This window comes from Leptonotus elevatus, chromosome 8, assembly GCF_054856555.1.
Source record: "Leptonotus elevatus isolate MCC_2025b chromosome 8, RoL_Lele_1.0, whole genome shotgun sequence".
In the NCBI taxonomy this organism is placed as follows: domain Eukaryota; kingdom Metazoa; phylum Chordata; class Actinopteri; order Syngnathiformes; family Syngnathidae; genus Leptonotus; species Leptonotus elevatus.
Genome location: NC_141246.1, coordinates 3833272 through 3853260, shown reverse-complemented (window position 1 = coordinate 3853260; position 19989 = coordinate 3833272). Strand labels below are relative to the sequence as shown.

At 39.0% G+C, this 19989-nt stretch overlaps 2 protein-coding genes across 4 annotated transcripts; both read left to right on the top strand.

Moving 5' to 3' along the window:
• Window positions 1–1791: 1791 nt before the first annotated feature.
• On the top strand, window positions 1792–12171 carry tlr3 (toll-like receptor 3). Of its 3 annotated transcripts, none has more exons than XM_086082183.1 (7): window positions 1792–2945; window positions 3109–3167; window positions 3906–4325; window positions 5148–5342; window positions 6294–8146; window positions 9142–9403; window positions 12059–12171. In XM_086082183.1, the coding sequence occupies exons 2-6, from the start codon at window positions 3141–3143 to the stop codon at window positions 9377–9379; spliced, it is 2733 nt and encodes a 910-aa protein (XP_085938309.1). In that variant the 5' UTR covers window positions 1792–2945; window positions 3109–3140; the 3' UTR covers window positions 9380–9403; window positions 12059–12171. The 3 variants fall into 3 exon arrangements, with proteins under 3 accessions (XP_085938309.1, XP_085938307.1, XP_085938308.1); XM_086082181.1 differs by having other exon boundaries at window positions 3091–3167; XM_086082182.1 differs by having other exon boundaries at window positions 3077–3167.
• cyp4v2a (cytochrome P450, family 4, subfamily V, member 2a) lies at window positions 9427–17900 on the top strand. Its single transcript, XM_086082185.1, has 11 exons — window positions 9427–11016; window positions 12059–12171; window positions 12946–13031; window positions 14041–14231; window positions 14327–14396; window positions 14480–14606; window positions 15115–15273; window positions 15480–15582; window positions 15827–15961; window positions 16747–16926; window positions 17207–17900. Exons 1-11 carry the CDS (start codon window positions 10827–10829, stop codon window positions 17389–17391), a joined length of 1539 nt encoding a protein of 512 aa, XP_085938311.1. The 5' UTR covers window positions 9427–10826; the 3' UTR covers window positions 17392–17900.
• The last annotated feature ends 2089 nt before the right edge of the window (window positions 17901–19989 follow it).

Sequence of the window (19989 nt, the reverse complement as noted above, 5' to 3'; positions counted from 1 at the left end):
TCCTTTTCCAATTTAGAAATGCTGTAAAATTGTGCTGGTAATCACAACAGTACAGGGTAATGTATGCAGATAGTCTTTTGTTTCAGTGTACTGTACTGCCCTGCAAAGAGTCAACAGAGCAGCACATGCAATATTGACCGTATTGATCTCCTGTCACTTTACAATGAGAAGAGAGCCAGACAGTTAGCACTTAACAAATAATCATATATATATATATATATATATATATATATATGTATATATATATATTTTTTTCTTTTTTTTTAAAGCCATCCTGTATCGCTGTGCAAACACTTTTCTGCTTTATTTTTATTACTACAGATGAGTAATTTTTCTTTTTACTGAAGTGTAATTACAGTATACAGTGTTGCTCATTTTTAAACTTAAAAAGTGACTTGAATTGAACATTGCCCATATGGTAATAAAGGTTATATAATACACCGGCATGGTGACTTGACCAATAGCTAAGTACATTGCATGTGGTAAGTATTCTCAGCACTTCCCCTTTTCAATATTTTGCGGTGGTACAGCTTTATAACAAAATGAATTCAATTCCTCAAAAATCTACGCACATTGACTGCTGAGCTGAAAGGCCAGGATGCCAACTCAGCGATATGTGCGCTCGAGTAGGTGTGACTAGACAGACAGCATGGAATAGCCACCGTTTTATACAGTATACTGTATACAGAGTGCTTTAATATTAATACTTAAGATTATTTATAATTTCATATGAGCCTGTGGCTAGAAAGCAAAGCATGGAGAGTCTCTGACGCTGAAATGATCAGTGACAGAGGTAATTGATCATCCCCACAAAATTGCCCATTTCCCCTTATTTTTGGCCATCTGCTTCTTACTCAACAATCACACAATGATTTTGTGGTTCAATGAAATATACAGTACTGTATTGTCAGCCTCAAACCCCAATGAAGGGTCACGGGTATTTGGAATAAAAAAATATAATATTAGACTTGGAAATTAAAAGAACTTTTGAATATCTAGGAGTTCATTACGAGAATAATTTAATTCCCATTTTCTGTATATAAAATACTAGTAATTATCAAACCCTAAATTGCCTATGAAATACAGCCCTTAAAACAACACAGAACTGCAGCCCTTTCTGCAGAATTTTATTATAGCGTGTAAACCGGCGGAGTTTAGCAGTGGACTAAACCATTCAGGTGACTTCTATCACAGGGCAGGACGGCTGTGCTCTATTAATCTGAGGGAGGGAGGATAAAAAGGTAAACGCAAGGTCAACTGATACAATTGGTTAGTCTGCATGTGGCTGAAGAGAGTGTGGAGACATGTTGATTGTCAGCGATTATTAAACTGCAGCGCATCCTGGAGGGCACTCATGCTCACCACTTTGTCCAGTTTTGAAAATTGGTATAATAATTACACATTAGTGGGGCGGGGAGGGGGTTTATATGTGTTGTTGTTGGAGGGGGGGGGGGGGGGGGGTTCTCGCAATAATGCTTTTATGAACAATTTGTCTGTAAGATTAATTTTGTTCTTAAAAATGGCCGTTTAAAAAAAAAAATCTTCAATGACAAACTCAACCATATAGCTCTTAATACTACTTTATCTAGTAGTATTAAGATAAATTTTTGGTACGATTTGAGTAAGTTTATTTTTTATTATTTAATTTTGCAAATATTTTTGGAATTTGTTTTTGTCGTGTTATTTTTATTTAATAATTCAGTTCTTTATTTAGATTTATTTTTGTTTCATTTACTATTTATAAATCGAATGTATTATTTTCATATTTAATTTTGGGATGTATATTTTTTTAAATTACATTTATTTTAAATTATGTTCATATTTGTATTTTAGCATTTTATTTTATTTCAATATTTATATTTAATTTTAATTTTATACTTTATAATACTTTAATAATAATTTTTAAACATATTTTATAATTGAAACTATTTTTTTGCTTTAAAAAAAATGGTGTATGTATTTGTATTATCTTATTTTTATTTTTGTAGCATTCTTTTAAGTTATATATTATTAATAATGAGGAAAGGCTGGACAAGTAATGGTCAAACTGGTAAAAAAAAACAAAAATCATTTTAACATTATTGACTGTCTACAAGTCTAAACATAAGTCAAACATAAGTAAATAAACAATATGTAAAACACAAGCAATAATCACTATAAAGCTTAATGTTAACCATTTAAAAAAATTGTTTTTAACAACCTACAACAAACTGGCATACAGCAGTAAGACAGTGGATGATTTGTGCTGCCCTCTAGTGGTCTTTTTAAGCAACACCAGCCAAATGTTCCATTCAAATCTGCGTTTTTAATCCTTCCAAAGTAGACCCATCAATTTTGTGTTCTGCTTGTCCTCATTAGGGTCACTGGTCACTGAACTTTAGCCTAAACCTATCCTAGCAGACTTCGAGCAAGAGGCGGTACCCCATTGACTGGTTGCCAGCCTTTCGCAGGGCACCATTTCACTCACATTCACACCAAAACACAATTTCGAGTCTTCAATGAACGTGCATGTTTTTGGAATCATGGACTGGTTCAGATTTCGGTCAATGGCCTACATAAAAAAAAAATGTTGCTAACTGCAAATAAAAACTAATTTGAAAAGTTGTTCTTCTCTGCCCAGGCCTGTTGTGTGGGTATTCCCCTGTTCGTTCATGTGTGCATGATGCAGCTTGCGTGTATTAAAACAGGTTTCATTTGTTGTACTGTTCTGTGTGTAGTGTGCGCGTGCGTGTATATGTGTTAAGGTCAAAGTATGTGGAAGCACCGCCCACTTAGGAAGCTGGCAAGTTGCTTTTTCTTTTTGCGTATTTGTACATGTTTGATCTGGCTTTTGTCTTTTGTTAATGACGGTTAAATCATTCTTAAAGAAAAACTTTTGAAGGAGTCAAAATGGAGGCTCAGCAGACAAGTTTTCTCCAGCCAGCTTGGCACTGAAAAGAAACCTGGTAAGTGGTTTGTTGTGTTTGTCTGTGTGTTTGGTGTGTGGTTTGTACATACTGCTCAAAGAGTGAAACTCGAAAGAAGAAGTAAAATGGAACTAGAAATGCCATGTCCGTATTTCTTTGCTCTCACAAAGCTTATTTATTGAAGTCTCTGGTGTCTCCACTGCTGAGGAAATACGACTTCTCCGTTTGGAAACCATGAGCTACAGAGATGGGAAAAACCTGGTAAGAACTTTGAGGAAATGACAAAACAATTATAATGGGGATAAAAGTTTGTTTTGGGGGGCACATTTTGGATTGTGTAAAAATAATCAAGTGATAGTTAAAACTAATTAGGGGATTGAATATGTGTAATAAAATTAAAAAAACAACAACAACACACATTTAAATGAGTCCGGGTGACTTTTGCTCTATTTGCTAGCTAGCATACTGTTTTTGTCTTCTTCTTCTTCAAAAATTTTTTTTAATCTTTTTAAATCTTGAAGAGAAAAATCACAAAATGTTAGATACATGCTTTTTGTTGGCAAAGATAAGCTTATTAAAATATTTTCAAGTGACTTTTGATCTGTTCGTTAATGAGCAGGCTGTTTTCTATTTTTAGCTGAAAACACATCAGATTGCTTTGTTTTGGCTAGCAACTACTGGGTGAGATATCTGCTGTTTGTTGTCGACAGTAGGGTATTTTAAGCAATTCGGTTGTAACTGTTAATTAGCTAGGTGTTTGTGTGTGTGTGTGTTTTTTAAAATCTTTTTTATGTTTAGCCAAAAAACATCCCTTGATACCACTGTACTACTTTCCTGTTTAGACAGGTCTTTGGCTGTATCTTATGTTTTAGCACATTTGGAGGTATCATCAGAGACACCGATGACTGATTTTTATTTATTTATTTTAAACTATTTCCAAAGTTTTTGAGTGCCTTCTAAAAAAGACACTACAAAACATTTTCCCTGCCATCCCTACAGGTGTTTCTACTGGGCCACTTCATCCTGGTTTTCCTCGTCGAGGCTTCCCAGAAGGAGACCTCTTGCCGCATCCAAGGCAGCAAAGCCGACTGCAGCCGCTTGAGCCTGGCTGCCGTGCCGCCCGACCTCCCCAGAAATATCACCGTCTTGGATCTGTCCCACAACCGACTGAACCAGATCCCGCCAGAGTCCCTGGCCCCTTACGCAGGTCTCCTGCACCTGGATGTTAGTTTCAACAGCATCACCTACCTGGATGGTGGGCTGTGTCGGGCGCTGCCCCTGCTGCAGACTCTTGACGTGGACCACAACGAGGTGCACGTCATCCAGGACAAGGATGTGAGCGCCTGCGGGAGCCTAACAAGGTTTCGCTTGTCGAGCAACAGGCTGAAGCTCAAAGGGGAAGTCTTTGCCGGGCTGCAGGTATTCGGATTCGCTATCTGGTGACTTTCGGACTTACTTTACTTCTCCTTTCATGCAGAGGTCATAAGTAAAGCACGTATGTGCAATGTCATAGTAAGCCTCAAGTCTTTAAGGGAAAGTCAACCTTTAACATTTCTTGACAATAATATATGTGACCTCACTTGTCTCAACATGAAATTGTGATTAATATTACATTATATGTGTGAATATGATTATGCATCAAAATCCAGCCCTTTCCATCCATCTCAGGGGGCGGCAATTTTGCCACTTGCTGTCGACTGAAGATGACATCACAGTTGTCCAGGGCTCAGGCAACGATCAATCACAGCTCATCTGTTTTCTGAAGCTGAGCTGTGATTGGTTGTTACCTGAATCCTGAGCAACTATGATGTCATTTTCACTCGACAGCAAGTGGCAAAATGGCTGCCTTCCGGTATTGATAAAGACTGCTGGATTTTGTTGCTTAACTAACAATCACAATATCTTATTTAGACTAGTGGGGTTGCGTAAAACATATTGTGCAAAACTTCATTGGGGGGGTTAACTTCCCCTTTAACATTCACAATTCAAGCAAGTCCTAAATTTTGTGGAAACAATTCAATTTAAAAAAGCCACGTGAAGTCCCCACTAATTCAAGCCATTCTTGTGTTTAGCAAGTCATAAATCATTCAAAGCACACATTAGTTAAGAATATTCAGATTAAATTGCATGCTTATCCTGAAATTTAAAGATTTAACCAAGCAAGTCCCAAGTCCTATTAATTAACTAGGTACTGCTGTAGTCTGATTCATGTCACGTCATGTGACTCCCCCTGCCTTTCAGAGTCTGAAATTCCTCGATGTGTCTAAGAACAATCTCAACTCAGCCAAGCTGGGCTCCAGGCCTCAGATGCCCGACCTGGTGGAGCTCAGGCTGGGATTCAACACATTCTCAACTTTGGCTGAGGATGACTTTGCTCTCTTTAACCATTCAGCATCTCTGCAAGTCCTCAACCTGGAATCCGCCAGCATCAAAACAGTAAGGAAAAACTCATTCACTTTTATGCCATTACAGTCCTCTTGCACTAAGGGCAAGTGGGGCAGTGGCCCATTGCATCCAGAAATGGGGCGGCCGGATTTGGTATGGCGCGTCACTACAGTGGAACAGTAGCAGCTGGCATGTCATGGCTTTTCAAGTAAATGAGTCAGAGATCATTGACCAAGTCAGACTGTGTGTTGTAGTGCTGAATAGGATATCGCTGACGTCGGGCCAAAAACTTGTACCTCCAAAATTGTCACTTTTCAGGAGTCCCAGCCATTTTCACTGAAGCAACCCCCTTCGCTCCCGGCTGTTTTATTGGATATTGACTGATTTTGCAAGGTCCACAGAATATTCAGTTCTATTGCTAGAAAAGCATGGGGAAAAAAAGGAATCAGGAAAAAAAGTATATTTGTATCTATTTCTGTTTTGAAGCAATTAGCATTATAATATAGCTAAGTTTCATCATTTTCATCATTATTCACAAACCTGCTGAAAACACTGGCAAAAAGAGCTTGTTGCAACTGGCTGATCTCTTGTACGTTTTTTGTAATAACTACCATTGCTTAAAGCGACCTTCTTCATGTCAGAACAAAGCTGTATCAAAACCTAGCCTAGTATGCTTTAGCATTTAAAAAAACAACCCCAAAAAAACGTATAAATACATTTTGGGGAATGAAGGACAAAGTATTAAAAACCGTATTTATACGTTTTGGGGTTTGTACCATTGCATCAGCAAAAAGAACAAGCCATTTTCAGTACTTTACATTGATCAAAAATTTGTAAAAATGACAACCACGTGTGCACTGACCAAAAGTATACATTTTGGAAAAAAATATGAAATTTGGCATATTGTAACTTTACAGGTTTTGGCCCGACACTAGCAATATGTAGGACACATAGAACACGTTTGGTGGTTTAACTCGATGCTATCTATGTATTTTCCCACAGGTGGAGCCTGGTTCCTTCCAGCCCATTTCCCACTTGCGTGTCTTGATCATGGATGGGAGCAACATGGGAACGACAGCTATCTCCAAACTCTGCGCTGCCCTCTCGGGAACGTCTATCCAGAAATTGTCCTTGCAGAGGATGAAGCTGGTCACACTCACCAGTAGCACCTTCAAAAGTTTGCAGCAAACCAACGTAACCTTACTGGACCTCTCCGCCAACGGCTTGGGTAAAATCGAAGACGGCTCGTTCCGGTGGCTGGGCAAATTGGATGCTCTTGTTTTGTCAGACAATAACATCAAACACTTAACCACACAGACGTTTCAGGGTCTTGACAATTTAAAACAGCTGGACTTGAGGAAAGCTCTGGTGAAAAGTCATACATCCGCCACGCCCATTATCGACGACTTCTCCTTCCAGCCGTTGGGCGCCCTAGAGACTCTGTGTTTGCAGAGGACTTCGATACGGAGGATTAGTGAGCACACCTTCACAGGCTTGAAAAATCTCACAAATCTGGACCTGAGCTGGAGCAGCTACATATCGCTGAAAAACATCTCCAACAAGACATTGGCTTCGCTGGGCGGGTCGCTGTTGCTGAAGCTCAACCTGACGGCGACGGCCATTGTGCAGATTCAACAAGGCGCCTTCTCCCATTTGCGGAACCTCACCCACCTTTTTCTAGATTTCAATTTCATCAAGCAAACTCTGAGCGGGGCAGAGTTCCAGGGCTTGGATCGACTCCAGGAACTTCACATGTCCTTCAACCGCCAGACGATCAATCTCACCTCCATGTCGTTTATCGGTGTTCCTCTTCTCAGGGTCCTGACGCTCAGTAAAAGCCTCACGGCCATGTCCTTGAACTTGGATCGCTCTCCGTTCGAACCCTTGTCCAACCTCGCCTACTTGGACCTGAGCAACAATAACATTGCCAACTTGAGAGGCAACCTCCTGAATAAACTCACCAACCTGAAGGTCCTCATGCTGCAACACAACAACCTGGCGCGGCTGTGGAAGGACGCCAATTTAGGCGGGCCCGTGCTCTACCTGAAGGGGTTGGAGAACATGGTGAGCCTGCAGATGGACAGCAACGGGATCGATGAAATCCCCGCAGAGGCGCTGAGCGGGCTGAGGAACCTGCATGAGCTCAGCCTTAGCAACAACCTGCTCAACAACCTGAGGGACTCCGTTTTCGACAGCCTGACCTCCCTGAAAGTCTTACATCTCCGGAGGAGCATGATCACGACCGTGAGGCCTGAGGTGTTCAAGGTTCCTTTGGCCAACCTGAGCTATCTCCTCATGGATAAGAATCCCTTCGACTGCACGTGCGAGAGCATCATGTGGTTTGTGGCGTGGTTGAACACCACCAACGCTACCAGCATTCCCGGCTTGAACAGGCAGTACATGTGCAACACGCCGCTGGCTTACTTCAACCGTTCCATCACAGATTTCGACCCCCTCTCCTGCAAGGACATGGCGCCATTCCAGGCGCTGTACATACTAAGCGGTACCCTGGTGTTGCTGCTGACCGTGACGGCGCTTCTCGTACGCTTCCATGGCTGGAGGATCCAGTTCTACTGGAACATCCTGGTCAACCGGGCTTTAGGCTTCAGTGATGCCACAGCGGAGGAGGGCCGACAGTTCAAATATGACGCTTACATCATCCACGCCGAGGTGGATGGCAGCTGGGTGGAGAGAGCCGTGATACCCCTTGAGGGCAAGGGGTGCAGGTTTTGCCTGGACTGGGATTCAGTGGCAGGAATGTCCCAGCTGGAGGCCATCGTGGAGAACATGAGGAACTCTCGGAAAATTCTTTTTGTCGTCACCGAAAGCCTACTCAGTGATCCTTGGTGCAGCCGGTAGATCTTTTTTTCTTTCTTTCTAAAACCCATTTGTAAAGGAAGCCCAGGTTAACAAGGACTTGCAAAAATCTCCAATAAATTGCGCAGGCTTAGATATGACTACCGTAAATCCCACAAAAGTCGTACAGGTAAAAATGTTTTAAAAAGACTTGCAGGTTCATAAATCCCTCAAGGCCAAAGTAATAATACTACAAGTTTTTCAAACTTTTGGCAGGGTAACATAGGAATATCAGAAATCTGCCCCAATTAAAAGTTGTACAGGCTAAAATAAGACAACCATAATTCCGCTGGTTAACATAACACTACAGTTAATATCCTAAAAATTGCACAGGTTAAAATAAGCATTCAGGTTAAGCATTTGGAAAATCCCCCCTAATTCCATAGGTTTATCGTAAATCCCACAAAAATTACACTGGTTGGAATAATCCAACAATAAATCCTACAAAAATTGCACAAATTAAAACAAGACCATTCTAATTCCCCAAGAAGTTGCACAAGTTAGTATAGAACTGCACAATGAAAATTGCACGGGTTAAAGTAACACTGCTGGTTAGAATAAGACTACCCTAATACCCACAAAATTACGCAGATTATAATAATACTGTAAAACCAGTGATAAAATATTTAGAATTAAATTAAATTCTCCAAAAGTGGCAGAGGTTAAATGAGACAACCAAAATCTCCCATAAATTGCACAGATTAAAATAACACTCCGTTCAATTCCGGAGTTTTAAAATTATAACATTACCATAAATCCTACCAGTTACAGATAAAACTACTAAAAATCCCCCATAATTAGCAGAGATTAAATAACACTCCTATTGATTCCGGAGTTTAAAGGCTAGTGTAAATGAATTGGGAATTTTAAAACCACCATAAATCCCACAGAAAATGCAAAAGCTAAAATATAATATTATTATTATATTAATAATTCCCACAAAAGTTGCACAGGTAAAAAATTTTCATTTGACTTTTTGTTTACCTCCATGCAGCTTCAAGGCCCATCATGCATTGCACCAGGTGATGGAGGCCAGCAGGGACTCTGTGATCCTGGTCTTCCTGCAGGACGTACACGACTACAAGCTATCGCGCTCGCTCTTCCTGCGCCGAGGGATGCTGAGGAAACGCTGCATCCTCCACTGGCCCGTTCACAAGGAGCGAGTGGCCGCCTTCCGTCAGAAGCTGCTCATCGCCCTCGGGATGACCAATCGATTTCCACCCCTGCTTTGAACAACCTTGCGGGTTTTGGTGCAGGTTAGGGAATTTGTTTTCACTTTGGTGTGATTGGCACAGGCAAACCTGGAACAAACAAATGTGGCACTGTGTGATGGGATGGGACATTTTATTAGGTACAAGTTAAATTTTTGGTTGTCATATTTAGTCCAAATTACGGATGGGTAAGTACCGATACCAGGTGGTATCGGTATCAGGCTGATTATTTTGTACTGGTGTCAGTCTAGAAAAAAAAGTGGTATCAAAGACCCTAGTCCAAATATTAGGTACAGCTCAGTATTTTATTACATTGTGTTCCTAATATTTTGTCCAGTAAAGCGACTAAACATCAAACTGTAATTTATTTAGAGGAAAAATGTCAATCAAGACATCCATCCATTATCGGTACTGCTTTTTTTATCTAAATAAATTGATAAATTACATTTTTATACCATAAGAAACAATGTATTTATTTTTACAGAAAATGGCATATTTTGTATCCACTGTTAGTCCGATTTTATTCACATCTTACTTAAAACAGTGATAGTGACATCTTGTGTCTATTACATTAATTACGTGTTTTTGCGCATACATTTAAAAAATATATATATGTTTTTATCTTATCTTGGGTGACTTGGCTTTCTCAATTGAACTGAATTGAAATGCCCTACATAACCTGGTCCAGCTCTTCCCCCAAACAAACAACCCTTAATTTTTTTTTTTAAAGCACCGTGTTTTATAATAGTAAACACATAGCATAGCAGTAAAATAATTCAATAGAATGTAAAGAATGGATCAGTTGTACATCTTGAGTTAATGCTAATTCAACTCATTGTGCCGCTTCTTCTGGTGTGCCCGCCTTGGCCAGCAGGCGGCAGCAAATACAGTCTTACACATTTTCAAGTCAACTAACTGGTCTGCTGTTTAACTAATGTTAGCTAATAATGCGTAGGAAACATTTATGGCGCTTGTTGGGACTGCGACAAACTCAATACTTTTCTCATGTAACAGATACATATTATTATCATATTTTCCTTTTCATCCTCTTATTTGTTTTAAATTCTTTATTTCATTTCATTTGTTGAACTGTACTGTGAAGTGTATTCCAACAAGCCTGCTAGTAGCCTATTCGTTATAAATCCAGACATGTCATCTACTTGTGTCATTGATATGGACAAACGGATTCTAGACAGCAGCATGTTGTTGTCACGTATAGTGCTTGGTCACAATAACACACTTCAAAAATACCCGTTTTTTTTGTGTGTGTGTCACCCTGTATGAGCCAATGTCAATTGTCTGTCAAGGCCCCAATTGCTTTTTTCGCCTACCCTGTTGCAGTGACTATGATCTTTACATAAAAAGTCCAACTTCAAGCACAGTGACCTGTTTGTAGTTAAAGATAAACAGCACAAAGGGCGTTTGGGGCCCGCCTACTATTTGCGATATAAGACCACAGGCAAGCAACATGGCAGTCATACTCGCCAGCATGTCCGTGCCATTACTGGGTGTGGGCCTACTTCTGATCCTGGTGGCGCTCACATACAAACAGCTGAGAGGATATTTCAAAAACTGGGTGATCATGAAGCCCATCCCGGCCATAACCTGCACGTACCCGTTCATTGGCAACGCGCTGGATTTGAAGACCGACGCGGCAGGTGAGTGGACTCTGTGATCCGGTTGTCACACTTTGCAGGGAATATCAAACTTCTTGGGCCCCGGGGAAGAAATATTTTCAGGGACCAGGTGCCATTCTCAGGTCAGGTTTAGGGGTGCTGAGCTGCCAACCAGGTTAGATAAACTCAACCGTTTTTTATATATATATATATATATATATATATATATATATATATATATATATATATATATATATATATATTTTTTTTTTTAATGCAATTTCATTCCCACATTTATGAAAGAGAAGCAATGCGTTACTGTCATTCTGTTGTTAAAATACTACGTTTTGACAAAGTAGTGTATGTTAATACGCTTCTCTAAAATAAAAAGGCTGTAGTGTACATTTGAAAAATGAACAAATAATCTCTTAAATTTTAGGGGGCCTGGGATTTAAATTAGGGGTGCACCCCAAAAAATGGTCTAGAAACGCCCATGCCTCATAAGTTTTTTGGTCACATTTATAATTTTTGAGGGGAAAAATTGTCACGTTATGAGAATAACATGTTTTTCAAGAAAAAATAGGCAAATGGGGATTAAATCATTAAGAATAGCCATATATTTCCAAAATGAGATTGTAACCTAACAATAACAAATAAAAATCCAAATACAATTTTTGTAATATCATGAAAATATGTTAGGAATATATTTATATAAAGAAAAATGTTACATTCTTTTTTTCTTCTTTTTTTTTTAAATAAGAGAGGACAACAACATTTTTATCTGGATGAAAAGTTGGATTCTTACAAGAATAAACTTTGTTCTAACTTCTAATAATGCACATTTTACTCTCGAAAAGATGCCTTTGTTCTCTAAAAATGTCATCTTTCATACTATATCAAAGTTTTGAATTGTCCCAAAACTAAGGTAGAGGGAGTATTTCGTTTAGTATATTTCTCCACATAGTATGTACTGTACGAAATAGGGTATATGCACTTTTTGAAACGATGCAGCATTTTATCGCCAATTATCTAACAGACCCCAGAGCTACAGCAGTCTGACAAGCAACGTTATTTTGTGTTGCAGAGTTCTTCCAGCAAATTCAAGAATATGCTGAAGTGTTCCGCAATACGCCTCTGATTAAACTCTGGCTTGGGACGGTGCCGTTTGTCATTCTCTTTCATGCCGAAACAGTCGAGGTATAGTATACACTTATAGAGAAGCAGTGCATCTAGAAAGTATTCACAGAGCTTCACGTTTTCCACATTTTGTTACAGCCAGATGTGTTTCAGACCCCCCCGGGGGCCCTAGTCAAGATATAAATGTAGTCAAAAGAGTTACCCGTTTTTCCAGAGTCATATAATATTTATCCTCTGCAAGGAGCCGAGTACAGTATAACAATCTGTCTTATACTGCCCCCAGATGGCCAAGGAGGGCAGCAGCGCAATGGCCAATTAATTGATCCGGTGTGACAAAAATCTCAGGTAACGACCATCACAGCTCACCCGTATTCTGGGTTTGGCCATGTGATGTATGCAAAAATGAGCGCTTGGGCACTGCGATGTCATTTTCAAGAATACCAACCCCAAAATGGCCGTTCACCCCAGCACTTAACTTGTCAGCTCAAACCACGCCCTCCACCACCTAGACAACGTATTTTTGTTGCTCAGAGGTCTGCAGACCTTTGACTTTATGCTTGGCTTGTGTGTTGTTGTCATCGCTGGGACCTTAGAAAAGTGAAATTTATAGAAAGGTGTGGATTATAATTAAGCATGAAAAACACCTCAGGGATGATCAGCGGAAACAGGTTATACCTGAGCCTAATACTGTAGATGGCTGAGGATGTGTTAAATTAGCATATTCCATTTCTGAATAAAGCAACGTCACAAAATGTGGAACATGAATCACTTTCCGGATGCAATTTATATACTTTATGGCAGTTTACTTTTTGCATTAATTTTTTCCCTCCCCAGCCAATTGTGAGCAATCCTATTCACATGGACAAATCTCTCATTTACAACTTCCTCCATCCCTGGCTTGGAACCGGTCTGCTCACCAGGTATGGAAATGTCCAATTTTGAAGCCATTTTGGACCCACATTAAATGGGGTGGTCAACAAAATTTTGTAATTCAGCATCGCCCAGATGTCAAGGATACCTGCTTCGGATTGGGGCTCACTTATTCGCTGGTAGAAGTTCATCAAAGTCATTGAGTAACTTTCCAGACCCCTTTTTCACGGAATTCACCCCAAAGTGTCTGTTTTTAAAACAAAATGGCTGACTTCAAGCGTCTGTTACGAGGGTGGGAGCAATATTAAGAGGAAAAAGCCTCGCAATTTGCGACTTTATAAAGTGGCAAATTTGCAAGAAAAAAACTCAAGAGATTTACGAGAAATACATGTAGCGTAGCTATAGTCTAATGTGAGGATTCGTTGGTGGTTAAATGGGACACTGTTTATAAAATGAAAACTAAAAGGCAGTATGGAGACGGATTCATTCTTAATTTAAATTTGACTCGTCATACACAGCAGCGAGAGCGACAACACTTCCTTATCCCCTATGAGCTGACTAAACACTAACCAATCAGAAGCTAGCATACTTCAGGTAAATGCAAGTGAATGATGGAAAGCAGTAGATTCGACACATCAATTTAACTACTTGTAAAAACATAAATAAATACCAAAATGTATGAATGTGTAAATAATAATTCTGGAAACATAAATGTACAAGTAAATATATATTTAAAAAAATTAACTTACATGCTTGATCCTCAGGGTGCTAAAGCAATTACTATCTCTTTATTTGCAAACCGGACTGAAAAGTATTGGCACAAATTTCTCGTAAGTTTCTGAGTTGTTTTTCTCGCATATCTGCTACTTTATAAACTCGCAAATTTGCCACTTTATAAACAAAAGTTTTTTCTCACAGTGGCAAATTGGCGAGTTTTTTATATTTATACGTGGCCCTCATACGCCGTCGTACTAGTCACATGTGGGTTGTTGAGCTTTCCTGTATGTTTACTCAATTCAAAGGGCTGAATTGACTTAACATTGGCTGACCTTTTGACAGTACAGGATCAAAGTGGCGCCAGCGGCGCAAGATGCTGACACCCACCTTCCACTTCACCATCCTGCAGGACTTCCTGGAAGTGATGAACGAGCAGGCTGAGGTCCTGGTGAACAAGCTGGCCTCTCAGGCAGGCAGAGGCCCCTTCAACTGCTTCAACTACATCACGCTGTGCGCCTTGGACATCATCTGTGGTCAGTGTACTGGGACAGCAAACTAGCAGTGGCAATAAACAGGACAGGGAAACACAGTCATTTAACTATTATGTAATTTTGTATCTCTTATGTAGAAACTGCCATGGGAAAGAATATTTACGCCCAAAGCAATTCTGAGTCAGAGTACGTCCAAAGTGTCTACAAGTAAGATGAATTGCAGATTTAATTTATTTTTCAATGCACTGAACAGTTTAAGGAAATATTGCAATGACTGTGCTTGTTTCAAGAATGAGTGACTTCATCAGTCGCAGACAGAGGGCACCGTGGTTTTGGCCCGACTTTACGTACAAATACTTTGGCGAGGGCAACTTGCACGACAGCACGCTCAAAATGCTGCATTCTTTCACGTACAAGGTAAGAGCCCATTTTGTATATATATATATATATATATATATATATATATATATATTATATATTATATATATATATATATATATATATATTATATATATATATATATATATATATATATATAATATATATATATATTATATATATATATATATATATATATATAATATATATATATATATATTATATATATATATATAATATATATATATATATAATATATATATATATAATATATATATATATATATTATATATATATATATATATATAATGTTCTTAATTATAATCCTTGTAAGTAAGCTGTTCATCTGAAATATAAGCCTTTTCTCTATTCATCTATTCACTTAATTTGAAAATGACAAAAATGTGATTGAGTTAGCACAATGTAGACCTCAGTGGCTCATTTCTACTTCCAATAATACCTGTGGTGAAACATTTGAGATTTCAGTTCAGGGAGCCTCAAAAGAGTGTGAACTCTGCTCATTTCCATTCTCGTGACTTCCCGTCAGGTGATTCGGGAGCGAGACGAGAGTCTAAAGCTGGAGGACGAGTCCCAGACCAGGAAGAGGCGAGCATTCCTGGACATGCTGCTCAAGACCAAAGACGAGGACGGAAACCCCATGAGCCACCAGGATATCCAAGAAGAAGTGGACACCTTCATGTTTAGGGTTGATAATTCCCTTTTTTTTTCTCCATTCATATTCATTAATTCATTTATTCATTCTAGTATAAACACATACTTATGGAAATAAATGATAAATAAATTCAAAATATTGATAAAAATTCATAAAGCATAGCTGTCGTTTGCATTTATACGTATCAATTTTATTAAAATGAGATTCATGTGTTGTTGTATTTGTTATTGTTTTTGTAGGGCCACGACACAACGGCAGCCGCCATGAACTGGGCCCTTCATCTGCTGGGCTCTCACCCCGACGTGCACCATAAAGTTCAACGCGAGCTTCAGGAAGTGTTTGGTAACACACACACATACACGTACACTCACACACGCGCGCACCCTGACTCATTGCCTCTAATGTGTTTGTTTGGAGTTTGGAGTTGCGCTTCGGGCAAATGATAGCTGTGAAAATCCAAAAAGCCAAAACACACACACACACAGCATGATTCAGATATGCTCTTAGTTGCTTTGCTGCGCCTTGCAAGCTGTCAGAAGTGTTTTGGGTTGGCGCCTTAAGAACTTTTTTTCCCCCATGTCCAAAGGTACGTCGGAACGCGTGGCTAGCATGGAAGACTTGAAGCAGCTCAAGTACTTGGAGTGCGTCATTAAGGAGGCCCTACGCCTTTATCCCTCGGTGCCCTTCTTCGCACGCACCATTTGTGAAGACACGAAAATCAGTACGTATGTGCTAAGTAGCTATAAGCACTACTTCTGCATTAAAAATCATCTTCAAGTTGAACTTGAAGGACAATTATGGTAACGATATTTATTTAAGGTTTTTACAAACTACCGGTAGCCTTGCTTGTATTAGCACCGCTTATGCTAACATTAGCGCTGATGTCCCTTGCTTGCTGCAACATGTTTGAATTAAACAAAAAGTTAAACTCCAACGATTCTGGCATCTTGTAGGATTAATATAAACATTTTCATCAAGATGCTGACGTTAGCATCCATGCTAATAGCACCGACCAGAACGTTTTGAGAGCTAACATGAGCTCACATCGACTTTTAGCCTACTGCTTCCATTCATGGAGGCCATTGAGAGGCAAAAAATAGGGACGATTTCAAGCTGTTTTCAAAATTGTGTTCACTATTCTTGTTCATTCTAGTGTAGTTGACACTTTGGTAGTATTGTATGGCTAGCGTGTGTGCTAACGTGATTATGACATTTTAGATCAAAATCAAGATGAATTATTTTAATCCAGGAAAAACCTTGTGTGTGCGTGAATGTGTGTTCTTATGAAACAGCTTTGATGTTGTTATCAACGCTAACCGATAGGATAGTGTCCAAGTATGGTGGCCAGTGAGAGATAAAAAAATAAGGTGATTTCAAGCAGCTTTAAAAAAAAAAAAAATTATATTAGCCTTGCTTATTCCAAGAGCCGATGACTGTTTTTGAATTGTGTGGTTTTTTTAGATACTGGAAAAAGGTATATACAGTATTTTTTTTGTATTTTGTCAGATGGTTTTACAGTGCCCAGTGGCACCAACGCCGTCATCATGACCTACTCTCTCCACCGAGATCCTCGCTACTTCCCCGAGCCTGAGGAATTCCGGCCCGAACGCTTCCTCTCGGAAAATTTGGCTGGGAGGCCGCCCTACGCGTACATCCCTTTCTCTGCCGGACTTCGCAACTGCATCGGTAAGAAGGGAACTCATGGATCGGTCACCATGTGCTATTGCTAAAGCTAATGCTGATGCTAGTACATCACTTCATGCTAATGCTCATGTTGATGGTAATATTGATGCTCATGTTAAAGCTTCTCATGCTGATGCTAAGTGTACTACTAATGTTGATGCTAGTAAATGTTATTGTTAATGCTACTCCTCATGCTAAAGCTAATGCTTCTCCTTATGCTAATGCTAATGTTAATGCACTTTCATATGCTAATGTATTATTTTCTCGGTTTCAACTCTGGCAGGTCAGCGCTTTGCCATCATGGAGGAAAAGGTTGTTTTATCATCCATTTTGCGTAAATTTAATGTGAAAACCAGCCAGTCGCGTGAGGAGCTGAGTCCAACGGCCGGTCTCATCCTGCGGCCCGAATGTGGCATCTGGATCCAATTGGAAAAGCGAGACAAAGCCCAAACAACGCTTCTTATTTGAGAAGGGTTGGTTTGTTTCATAATTTTGCTCAGTACCAAGTGCTGGATGTACATTTTGTTATGAATGCATTTTGATTCGTAAGTAATGAATAATGTACTTGTGATTTGTGTTAATATTGTATTGCATGTTGTTATTTTAATAATTTAATCATTAGAAGCATGAACGTTAAAACGTTCAAATTTTTAAATACATTTGTACCGATTTGTAACCTTTTGTTTCCAAATGAACCCAAAAAAGAAAAGTAATTTTTCTAGACAAAAATCTTTGTTGTTTTTAATATGCTACTTTCTTTAAATTTTTCTTTCTCTTTCTTTTTTTGGTATTTTTAAGTACGGCACATTTTATTTTATTGAATTTCAATACTGCATTGTGACACTATTATTTTAAATCTACAAGTCCATTTTTGTTCTAATTTGTTAATTGTTTGATTTATACACAGCCAATTGTTGCAAAATTTCACGAAAAGTGATTTTTGTCTATTGGTATAGTAAAATCAGTATTTCCAAATTGACCAGTATTTTCTTTTTTACCTTTGAAGTTAAAAAAACTCAAAAGTTTCATAACTTGGATTTTGACCAAAATTAGGGTGGGGAAAAAAGTATGTCCCCAATCGCACAAGCCTACCATTTTTTTCCCTTTACCATATGACCTACTGATACATAAGTAAAGATAAGCCTTAACACTTGCGTGTATAAACAGCAACATAAAAGAGCAGATTAGCCGCTATCTTGAGCACATTTATGCGCACTTGCCAAGTGCAGGTTGTTTATGTTTTAGCAACACAAAGGTCGCAAAATCCAAAGACTCGCCAAGGGCCAATGGATGACTTTTAAAATTGTGTTGCATAATGACCTCCATATACGCTTGCAATGCTAATGCTAACTAGCCTTAGTAATGATCATAATCCAAGGTATTTTGCCTTGTTTAGTTATCTTTTTCTTCTCAGCAGTTTCAGGCTTAAAGTTGACTCATGCAGTTGTTACGTATAGTTTTGTGTTATAACCGATCATTTTCTTTCACAATTTTGCAGGTCTGTACAAGAATTTTTTTTTTATTATTATTTTTGGCTTTATCATTGTGAGTAAGTGTGCGGCGTACACTTACTGTCATAAAGATGTTTGATCATCAAAACAATATCATCATGTTGATGTTAAAGTGTAACTACGGTGGCCCATTGAGGTCAATGAGGATGAATGGTCAGTAGTCGCGATGGCAGGACAGCGTAACAAATTATCTCCATCCATAACGTCACAGGAGCGGTCAGCGGATGATGAATGGATGAGGATTATTTCAATTATTCAACGCGCCCGCATAATCAATGCTGGCCGAGATATTCAGAAAGCCGGAACGGTTCTTTTTGTGTGGGAATCTAAACTGCAATGGTCTGCACATGCGGATATTGTCGTTGAATTGTTCCCATCTTTATGTAAACATAAACAACAACAGTACTTGTACTGTCAATTCATTCTACTTCTTAGGACCAAAGATGAGATAGCACGGAGTTCATGTGATATCTATTTGGAAAACTACTTGGGGGAAGAAAGTACTTTAAAAAGTAGAAGTAGACTAAGTAGTAGAAGAAGAGAAAGTGGAAGGTGAAGAAGTACAACAAACGTTTAAAAGATTGGTGCATATTTAATCACCTTTTGACCTTTCGTTTTAGTTGAATCACTGACTTAAAAATGTTTCCGTAAAATCTACTCTCTCACCACATGTTCTCTACAACGTACAGTATAAAAGTTTCAGAGGTAAAAAGTTTTTGTTTAGCAGTAACAAGGAGTTAAAGTAGCCATTCCCTCGGGCATTCATTGAATATTCATTGAATAGTCCTGAATATTCATTTAGATGCAGTCGAAGAAGTAGAGGGAGTGGAATCAAAACGTAGTAGACGTAGTAGAAGATGTCCAAGCGGAAGTTAAAGAGAAACGAGAGGAAACAGTCAATTATTTTTTAAACATTATCTACACATGAACTCACCTCCTTTTGACCTTTTGCTTGAGAAAAGATAAACACGCTCATGAAGTGCCAGTTGAGATTGTTACAAACAAACAAAACTTTAAACATGACTTGACCAACTTAGTGATAGCCACGTTTGACCTGTTGAGCCGACTCATGCTATTTGTTCATCAGGCTGAAGATGCTCGCCATTATCACTTATTATTATTTTTGTTATCATTAAGATGATTTATTTTAGTGAACACTTATAATGTAATATAGGAAGGGGCAACGAGGGAGGTGATGATGGCGATGAAGATCGTAGCCGACAAAGATGAGGATGTTGAACATGAGATGAGGAAGAGGTTGGGAATGAGGAAGACTAGAAGGTGAAGATGAGGACTATAGAGGGGAAAATGAAAAAAAGAGTGAGGACGACTGAGAGGAAGAGGATGATGAAGCCTAAAATGGAGATGAAGAAGTTGACAAGGAGGCTGAGGATGAAGATGTTGAATAAGATCAGGATGAAAAGGATGAAGTGGGTAAGGATGGAAAAGAGGAAGAGAAAGGAGGATGAGGACGAAAAAAATGAAGGGGAGAATGAGGATGAATGAGGAAGTTGAAGATGAAGGAGATGAAGTTGAATGATGACGATGATGATGA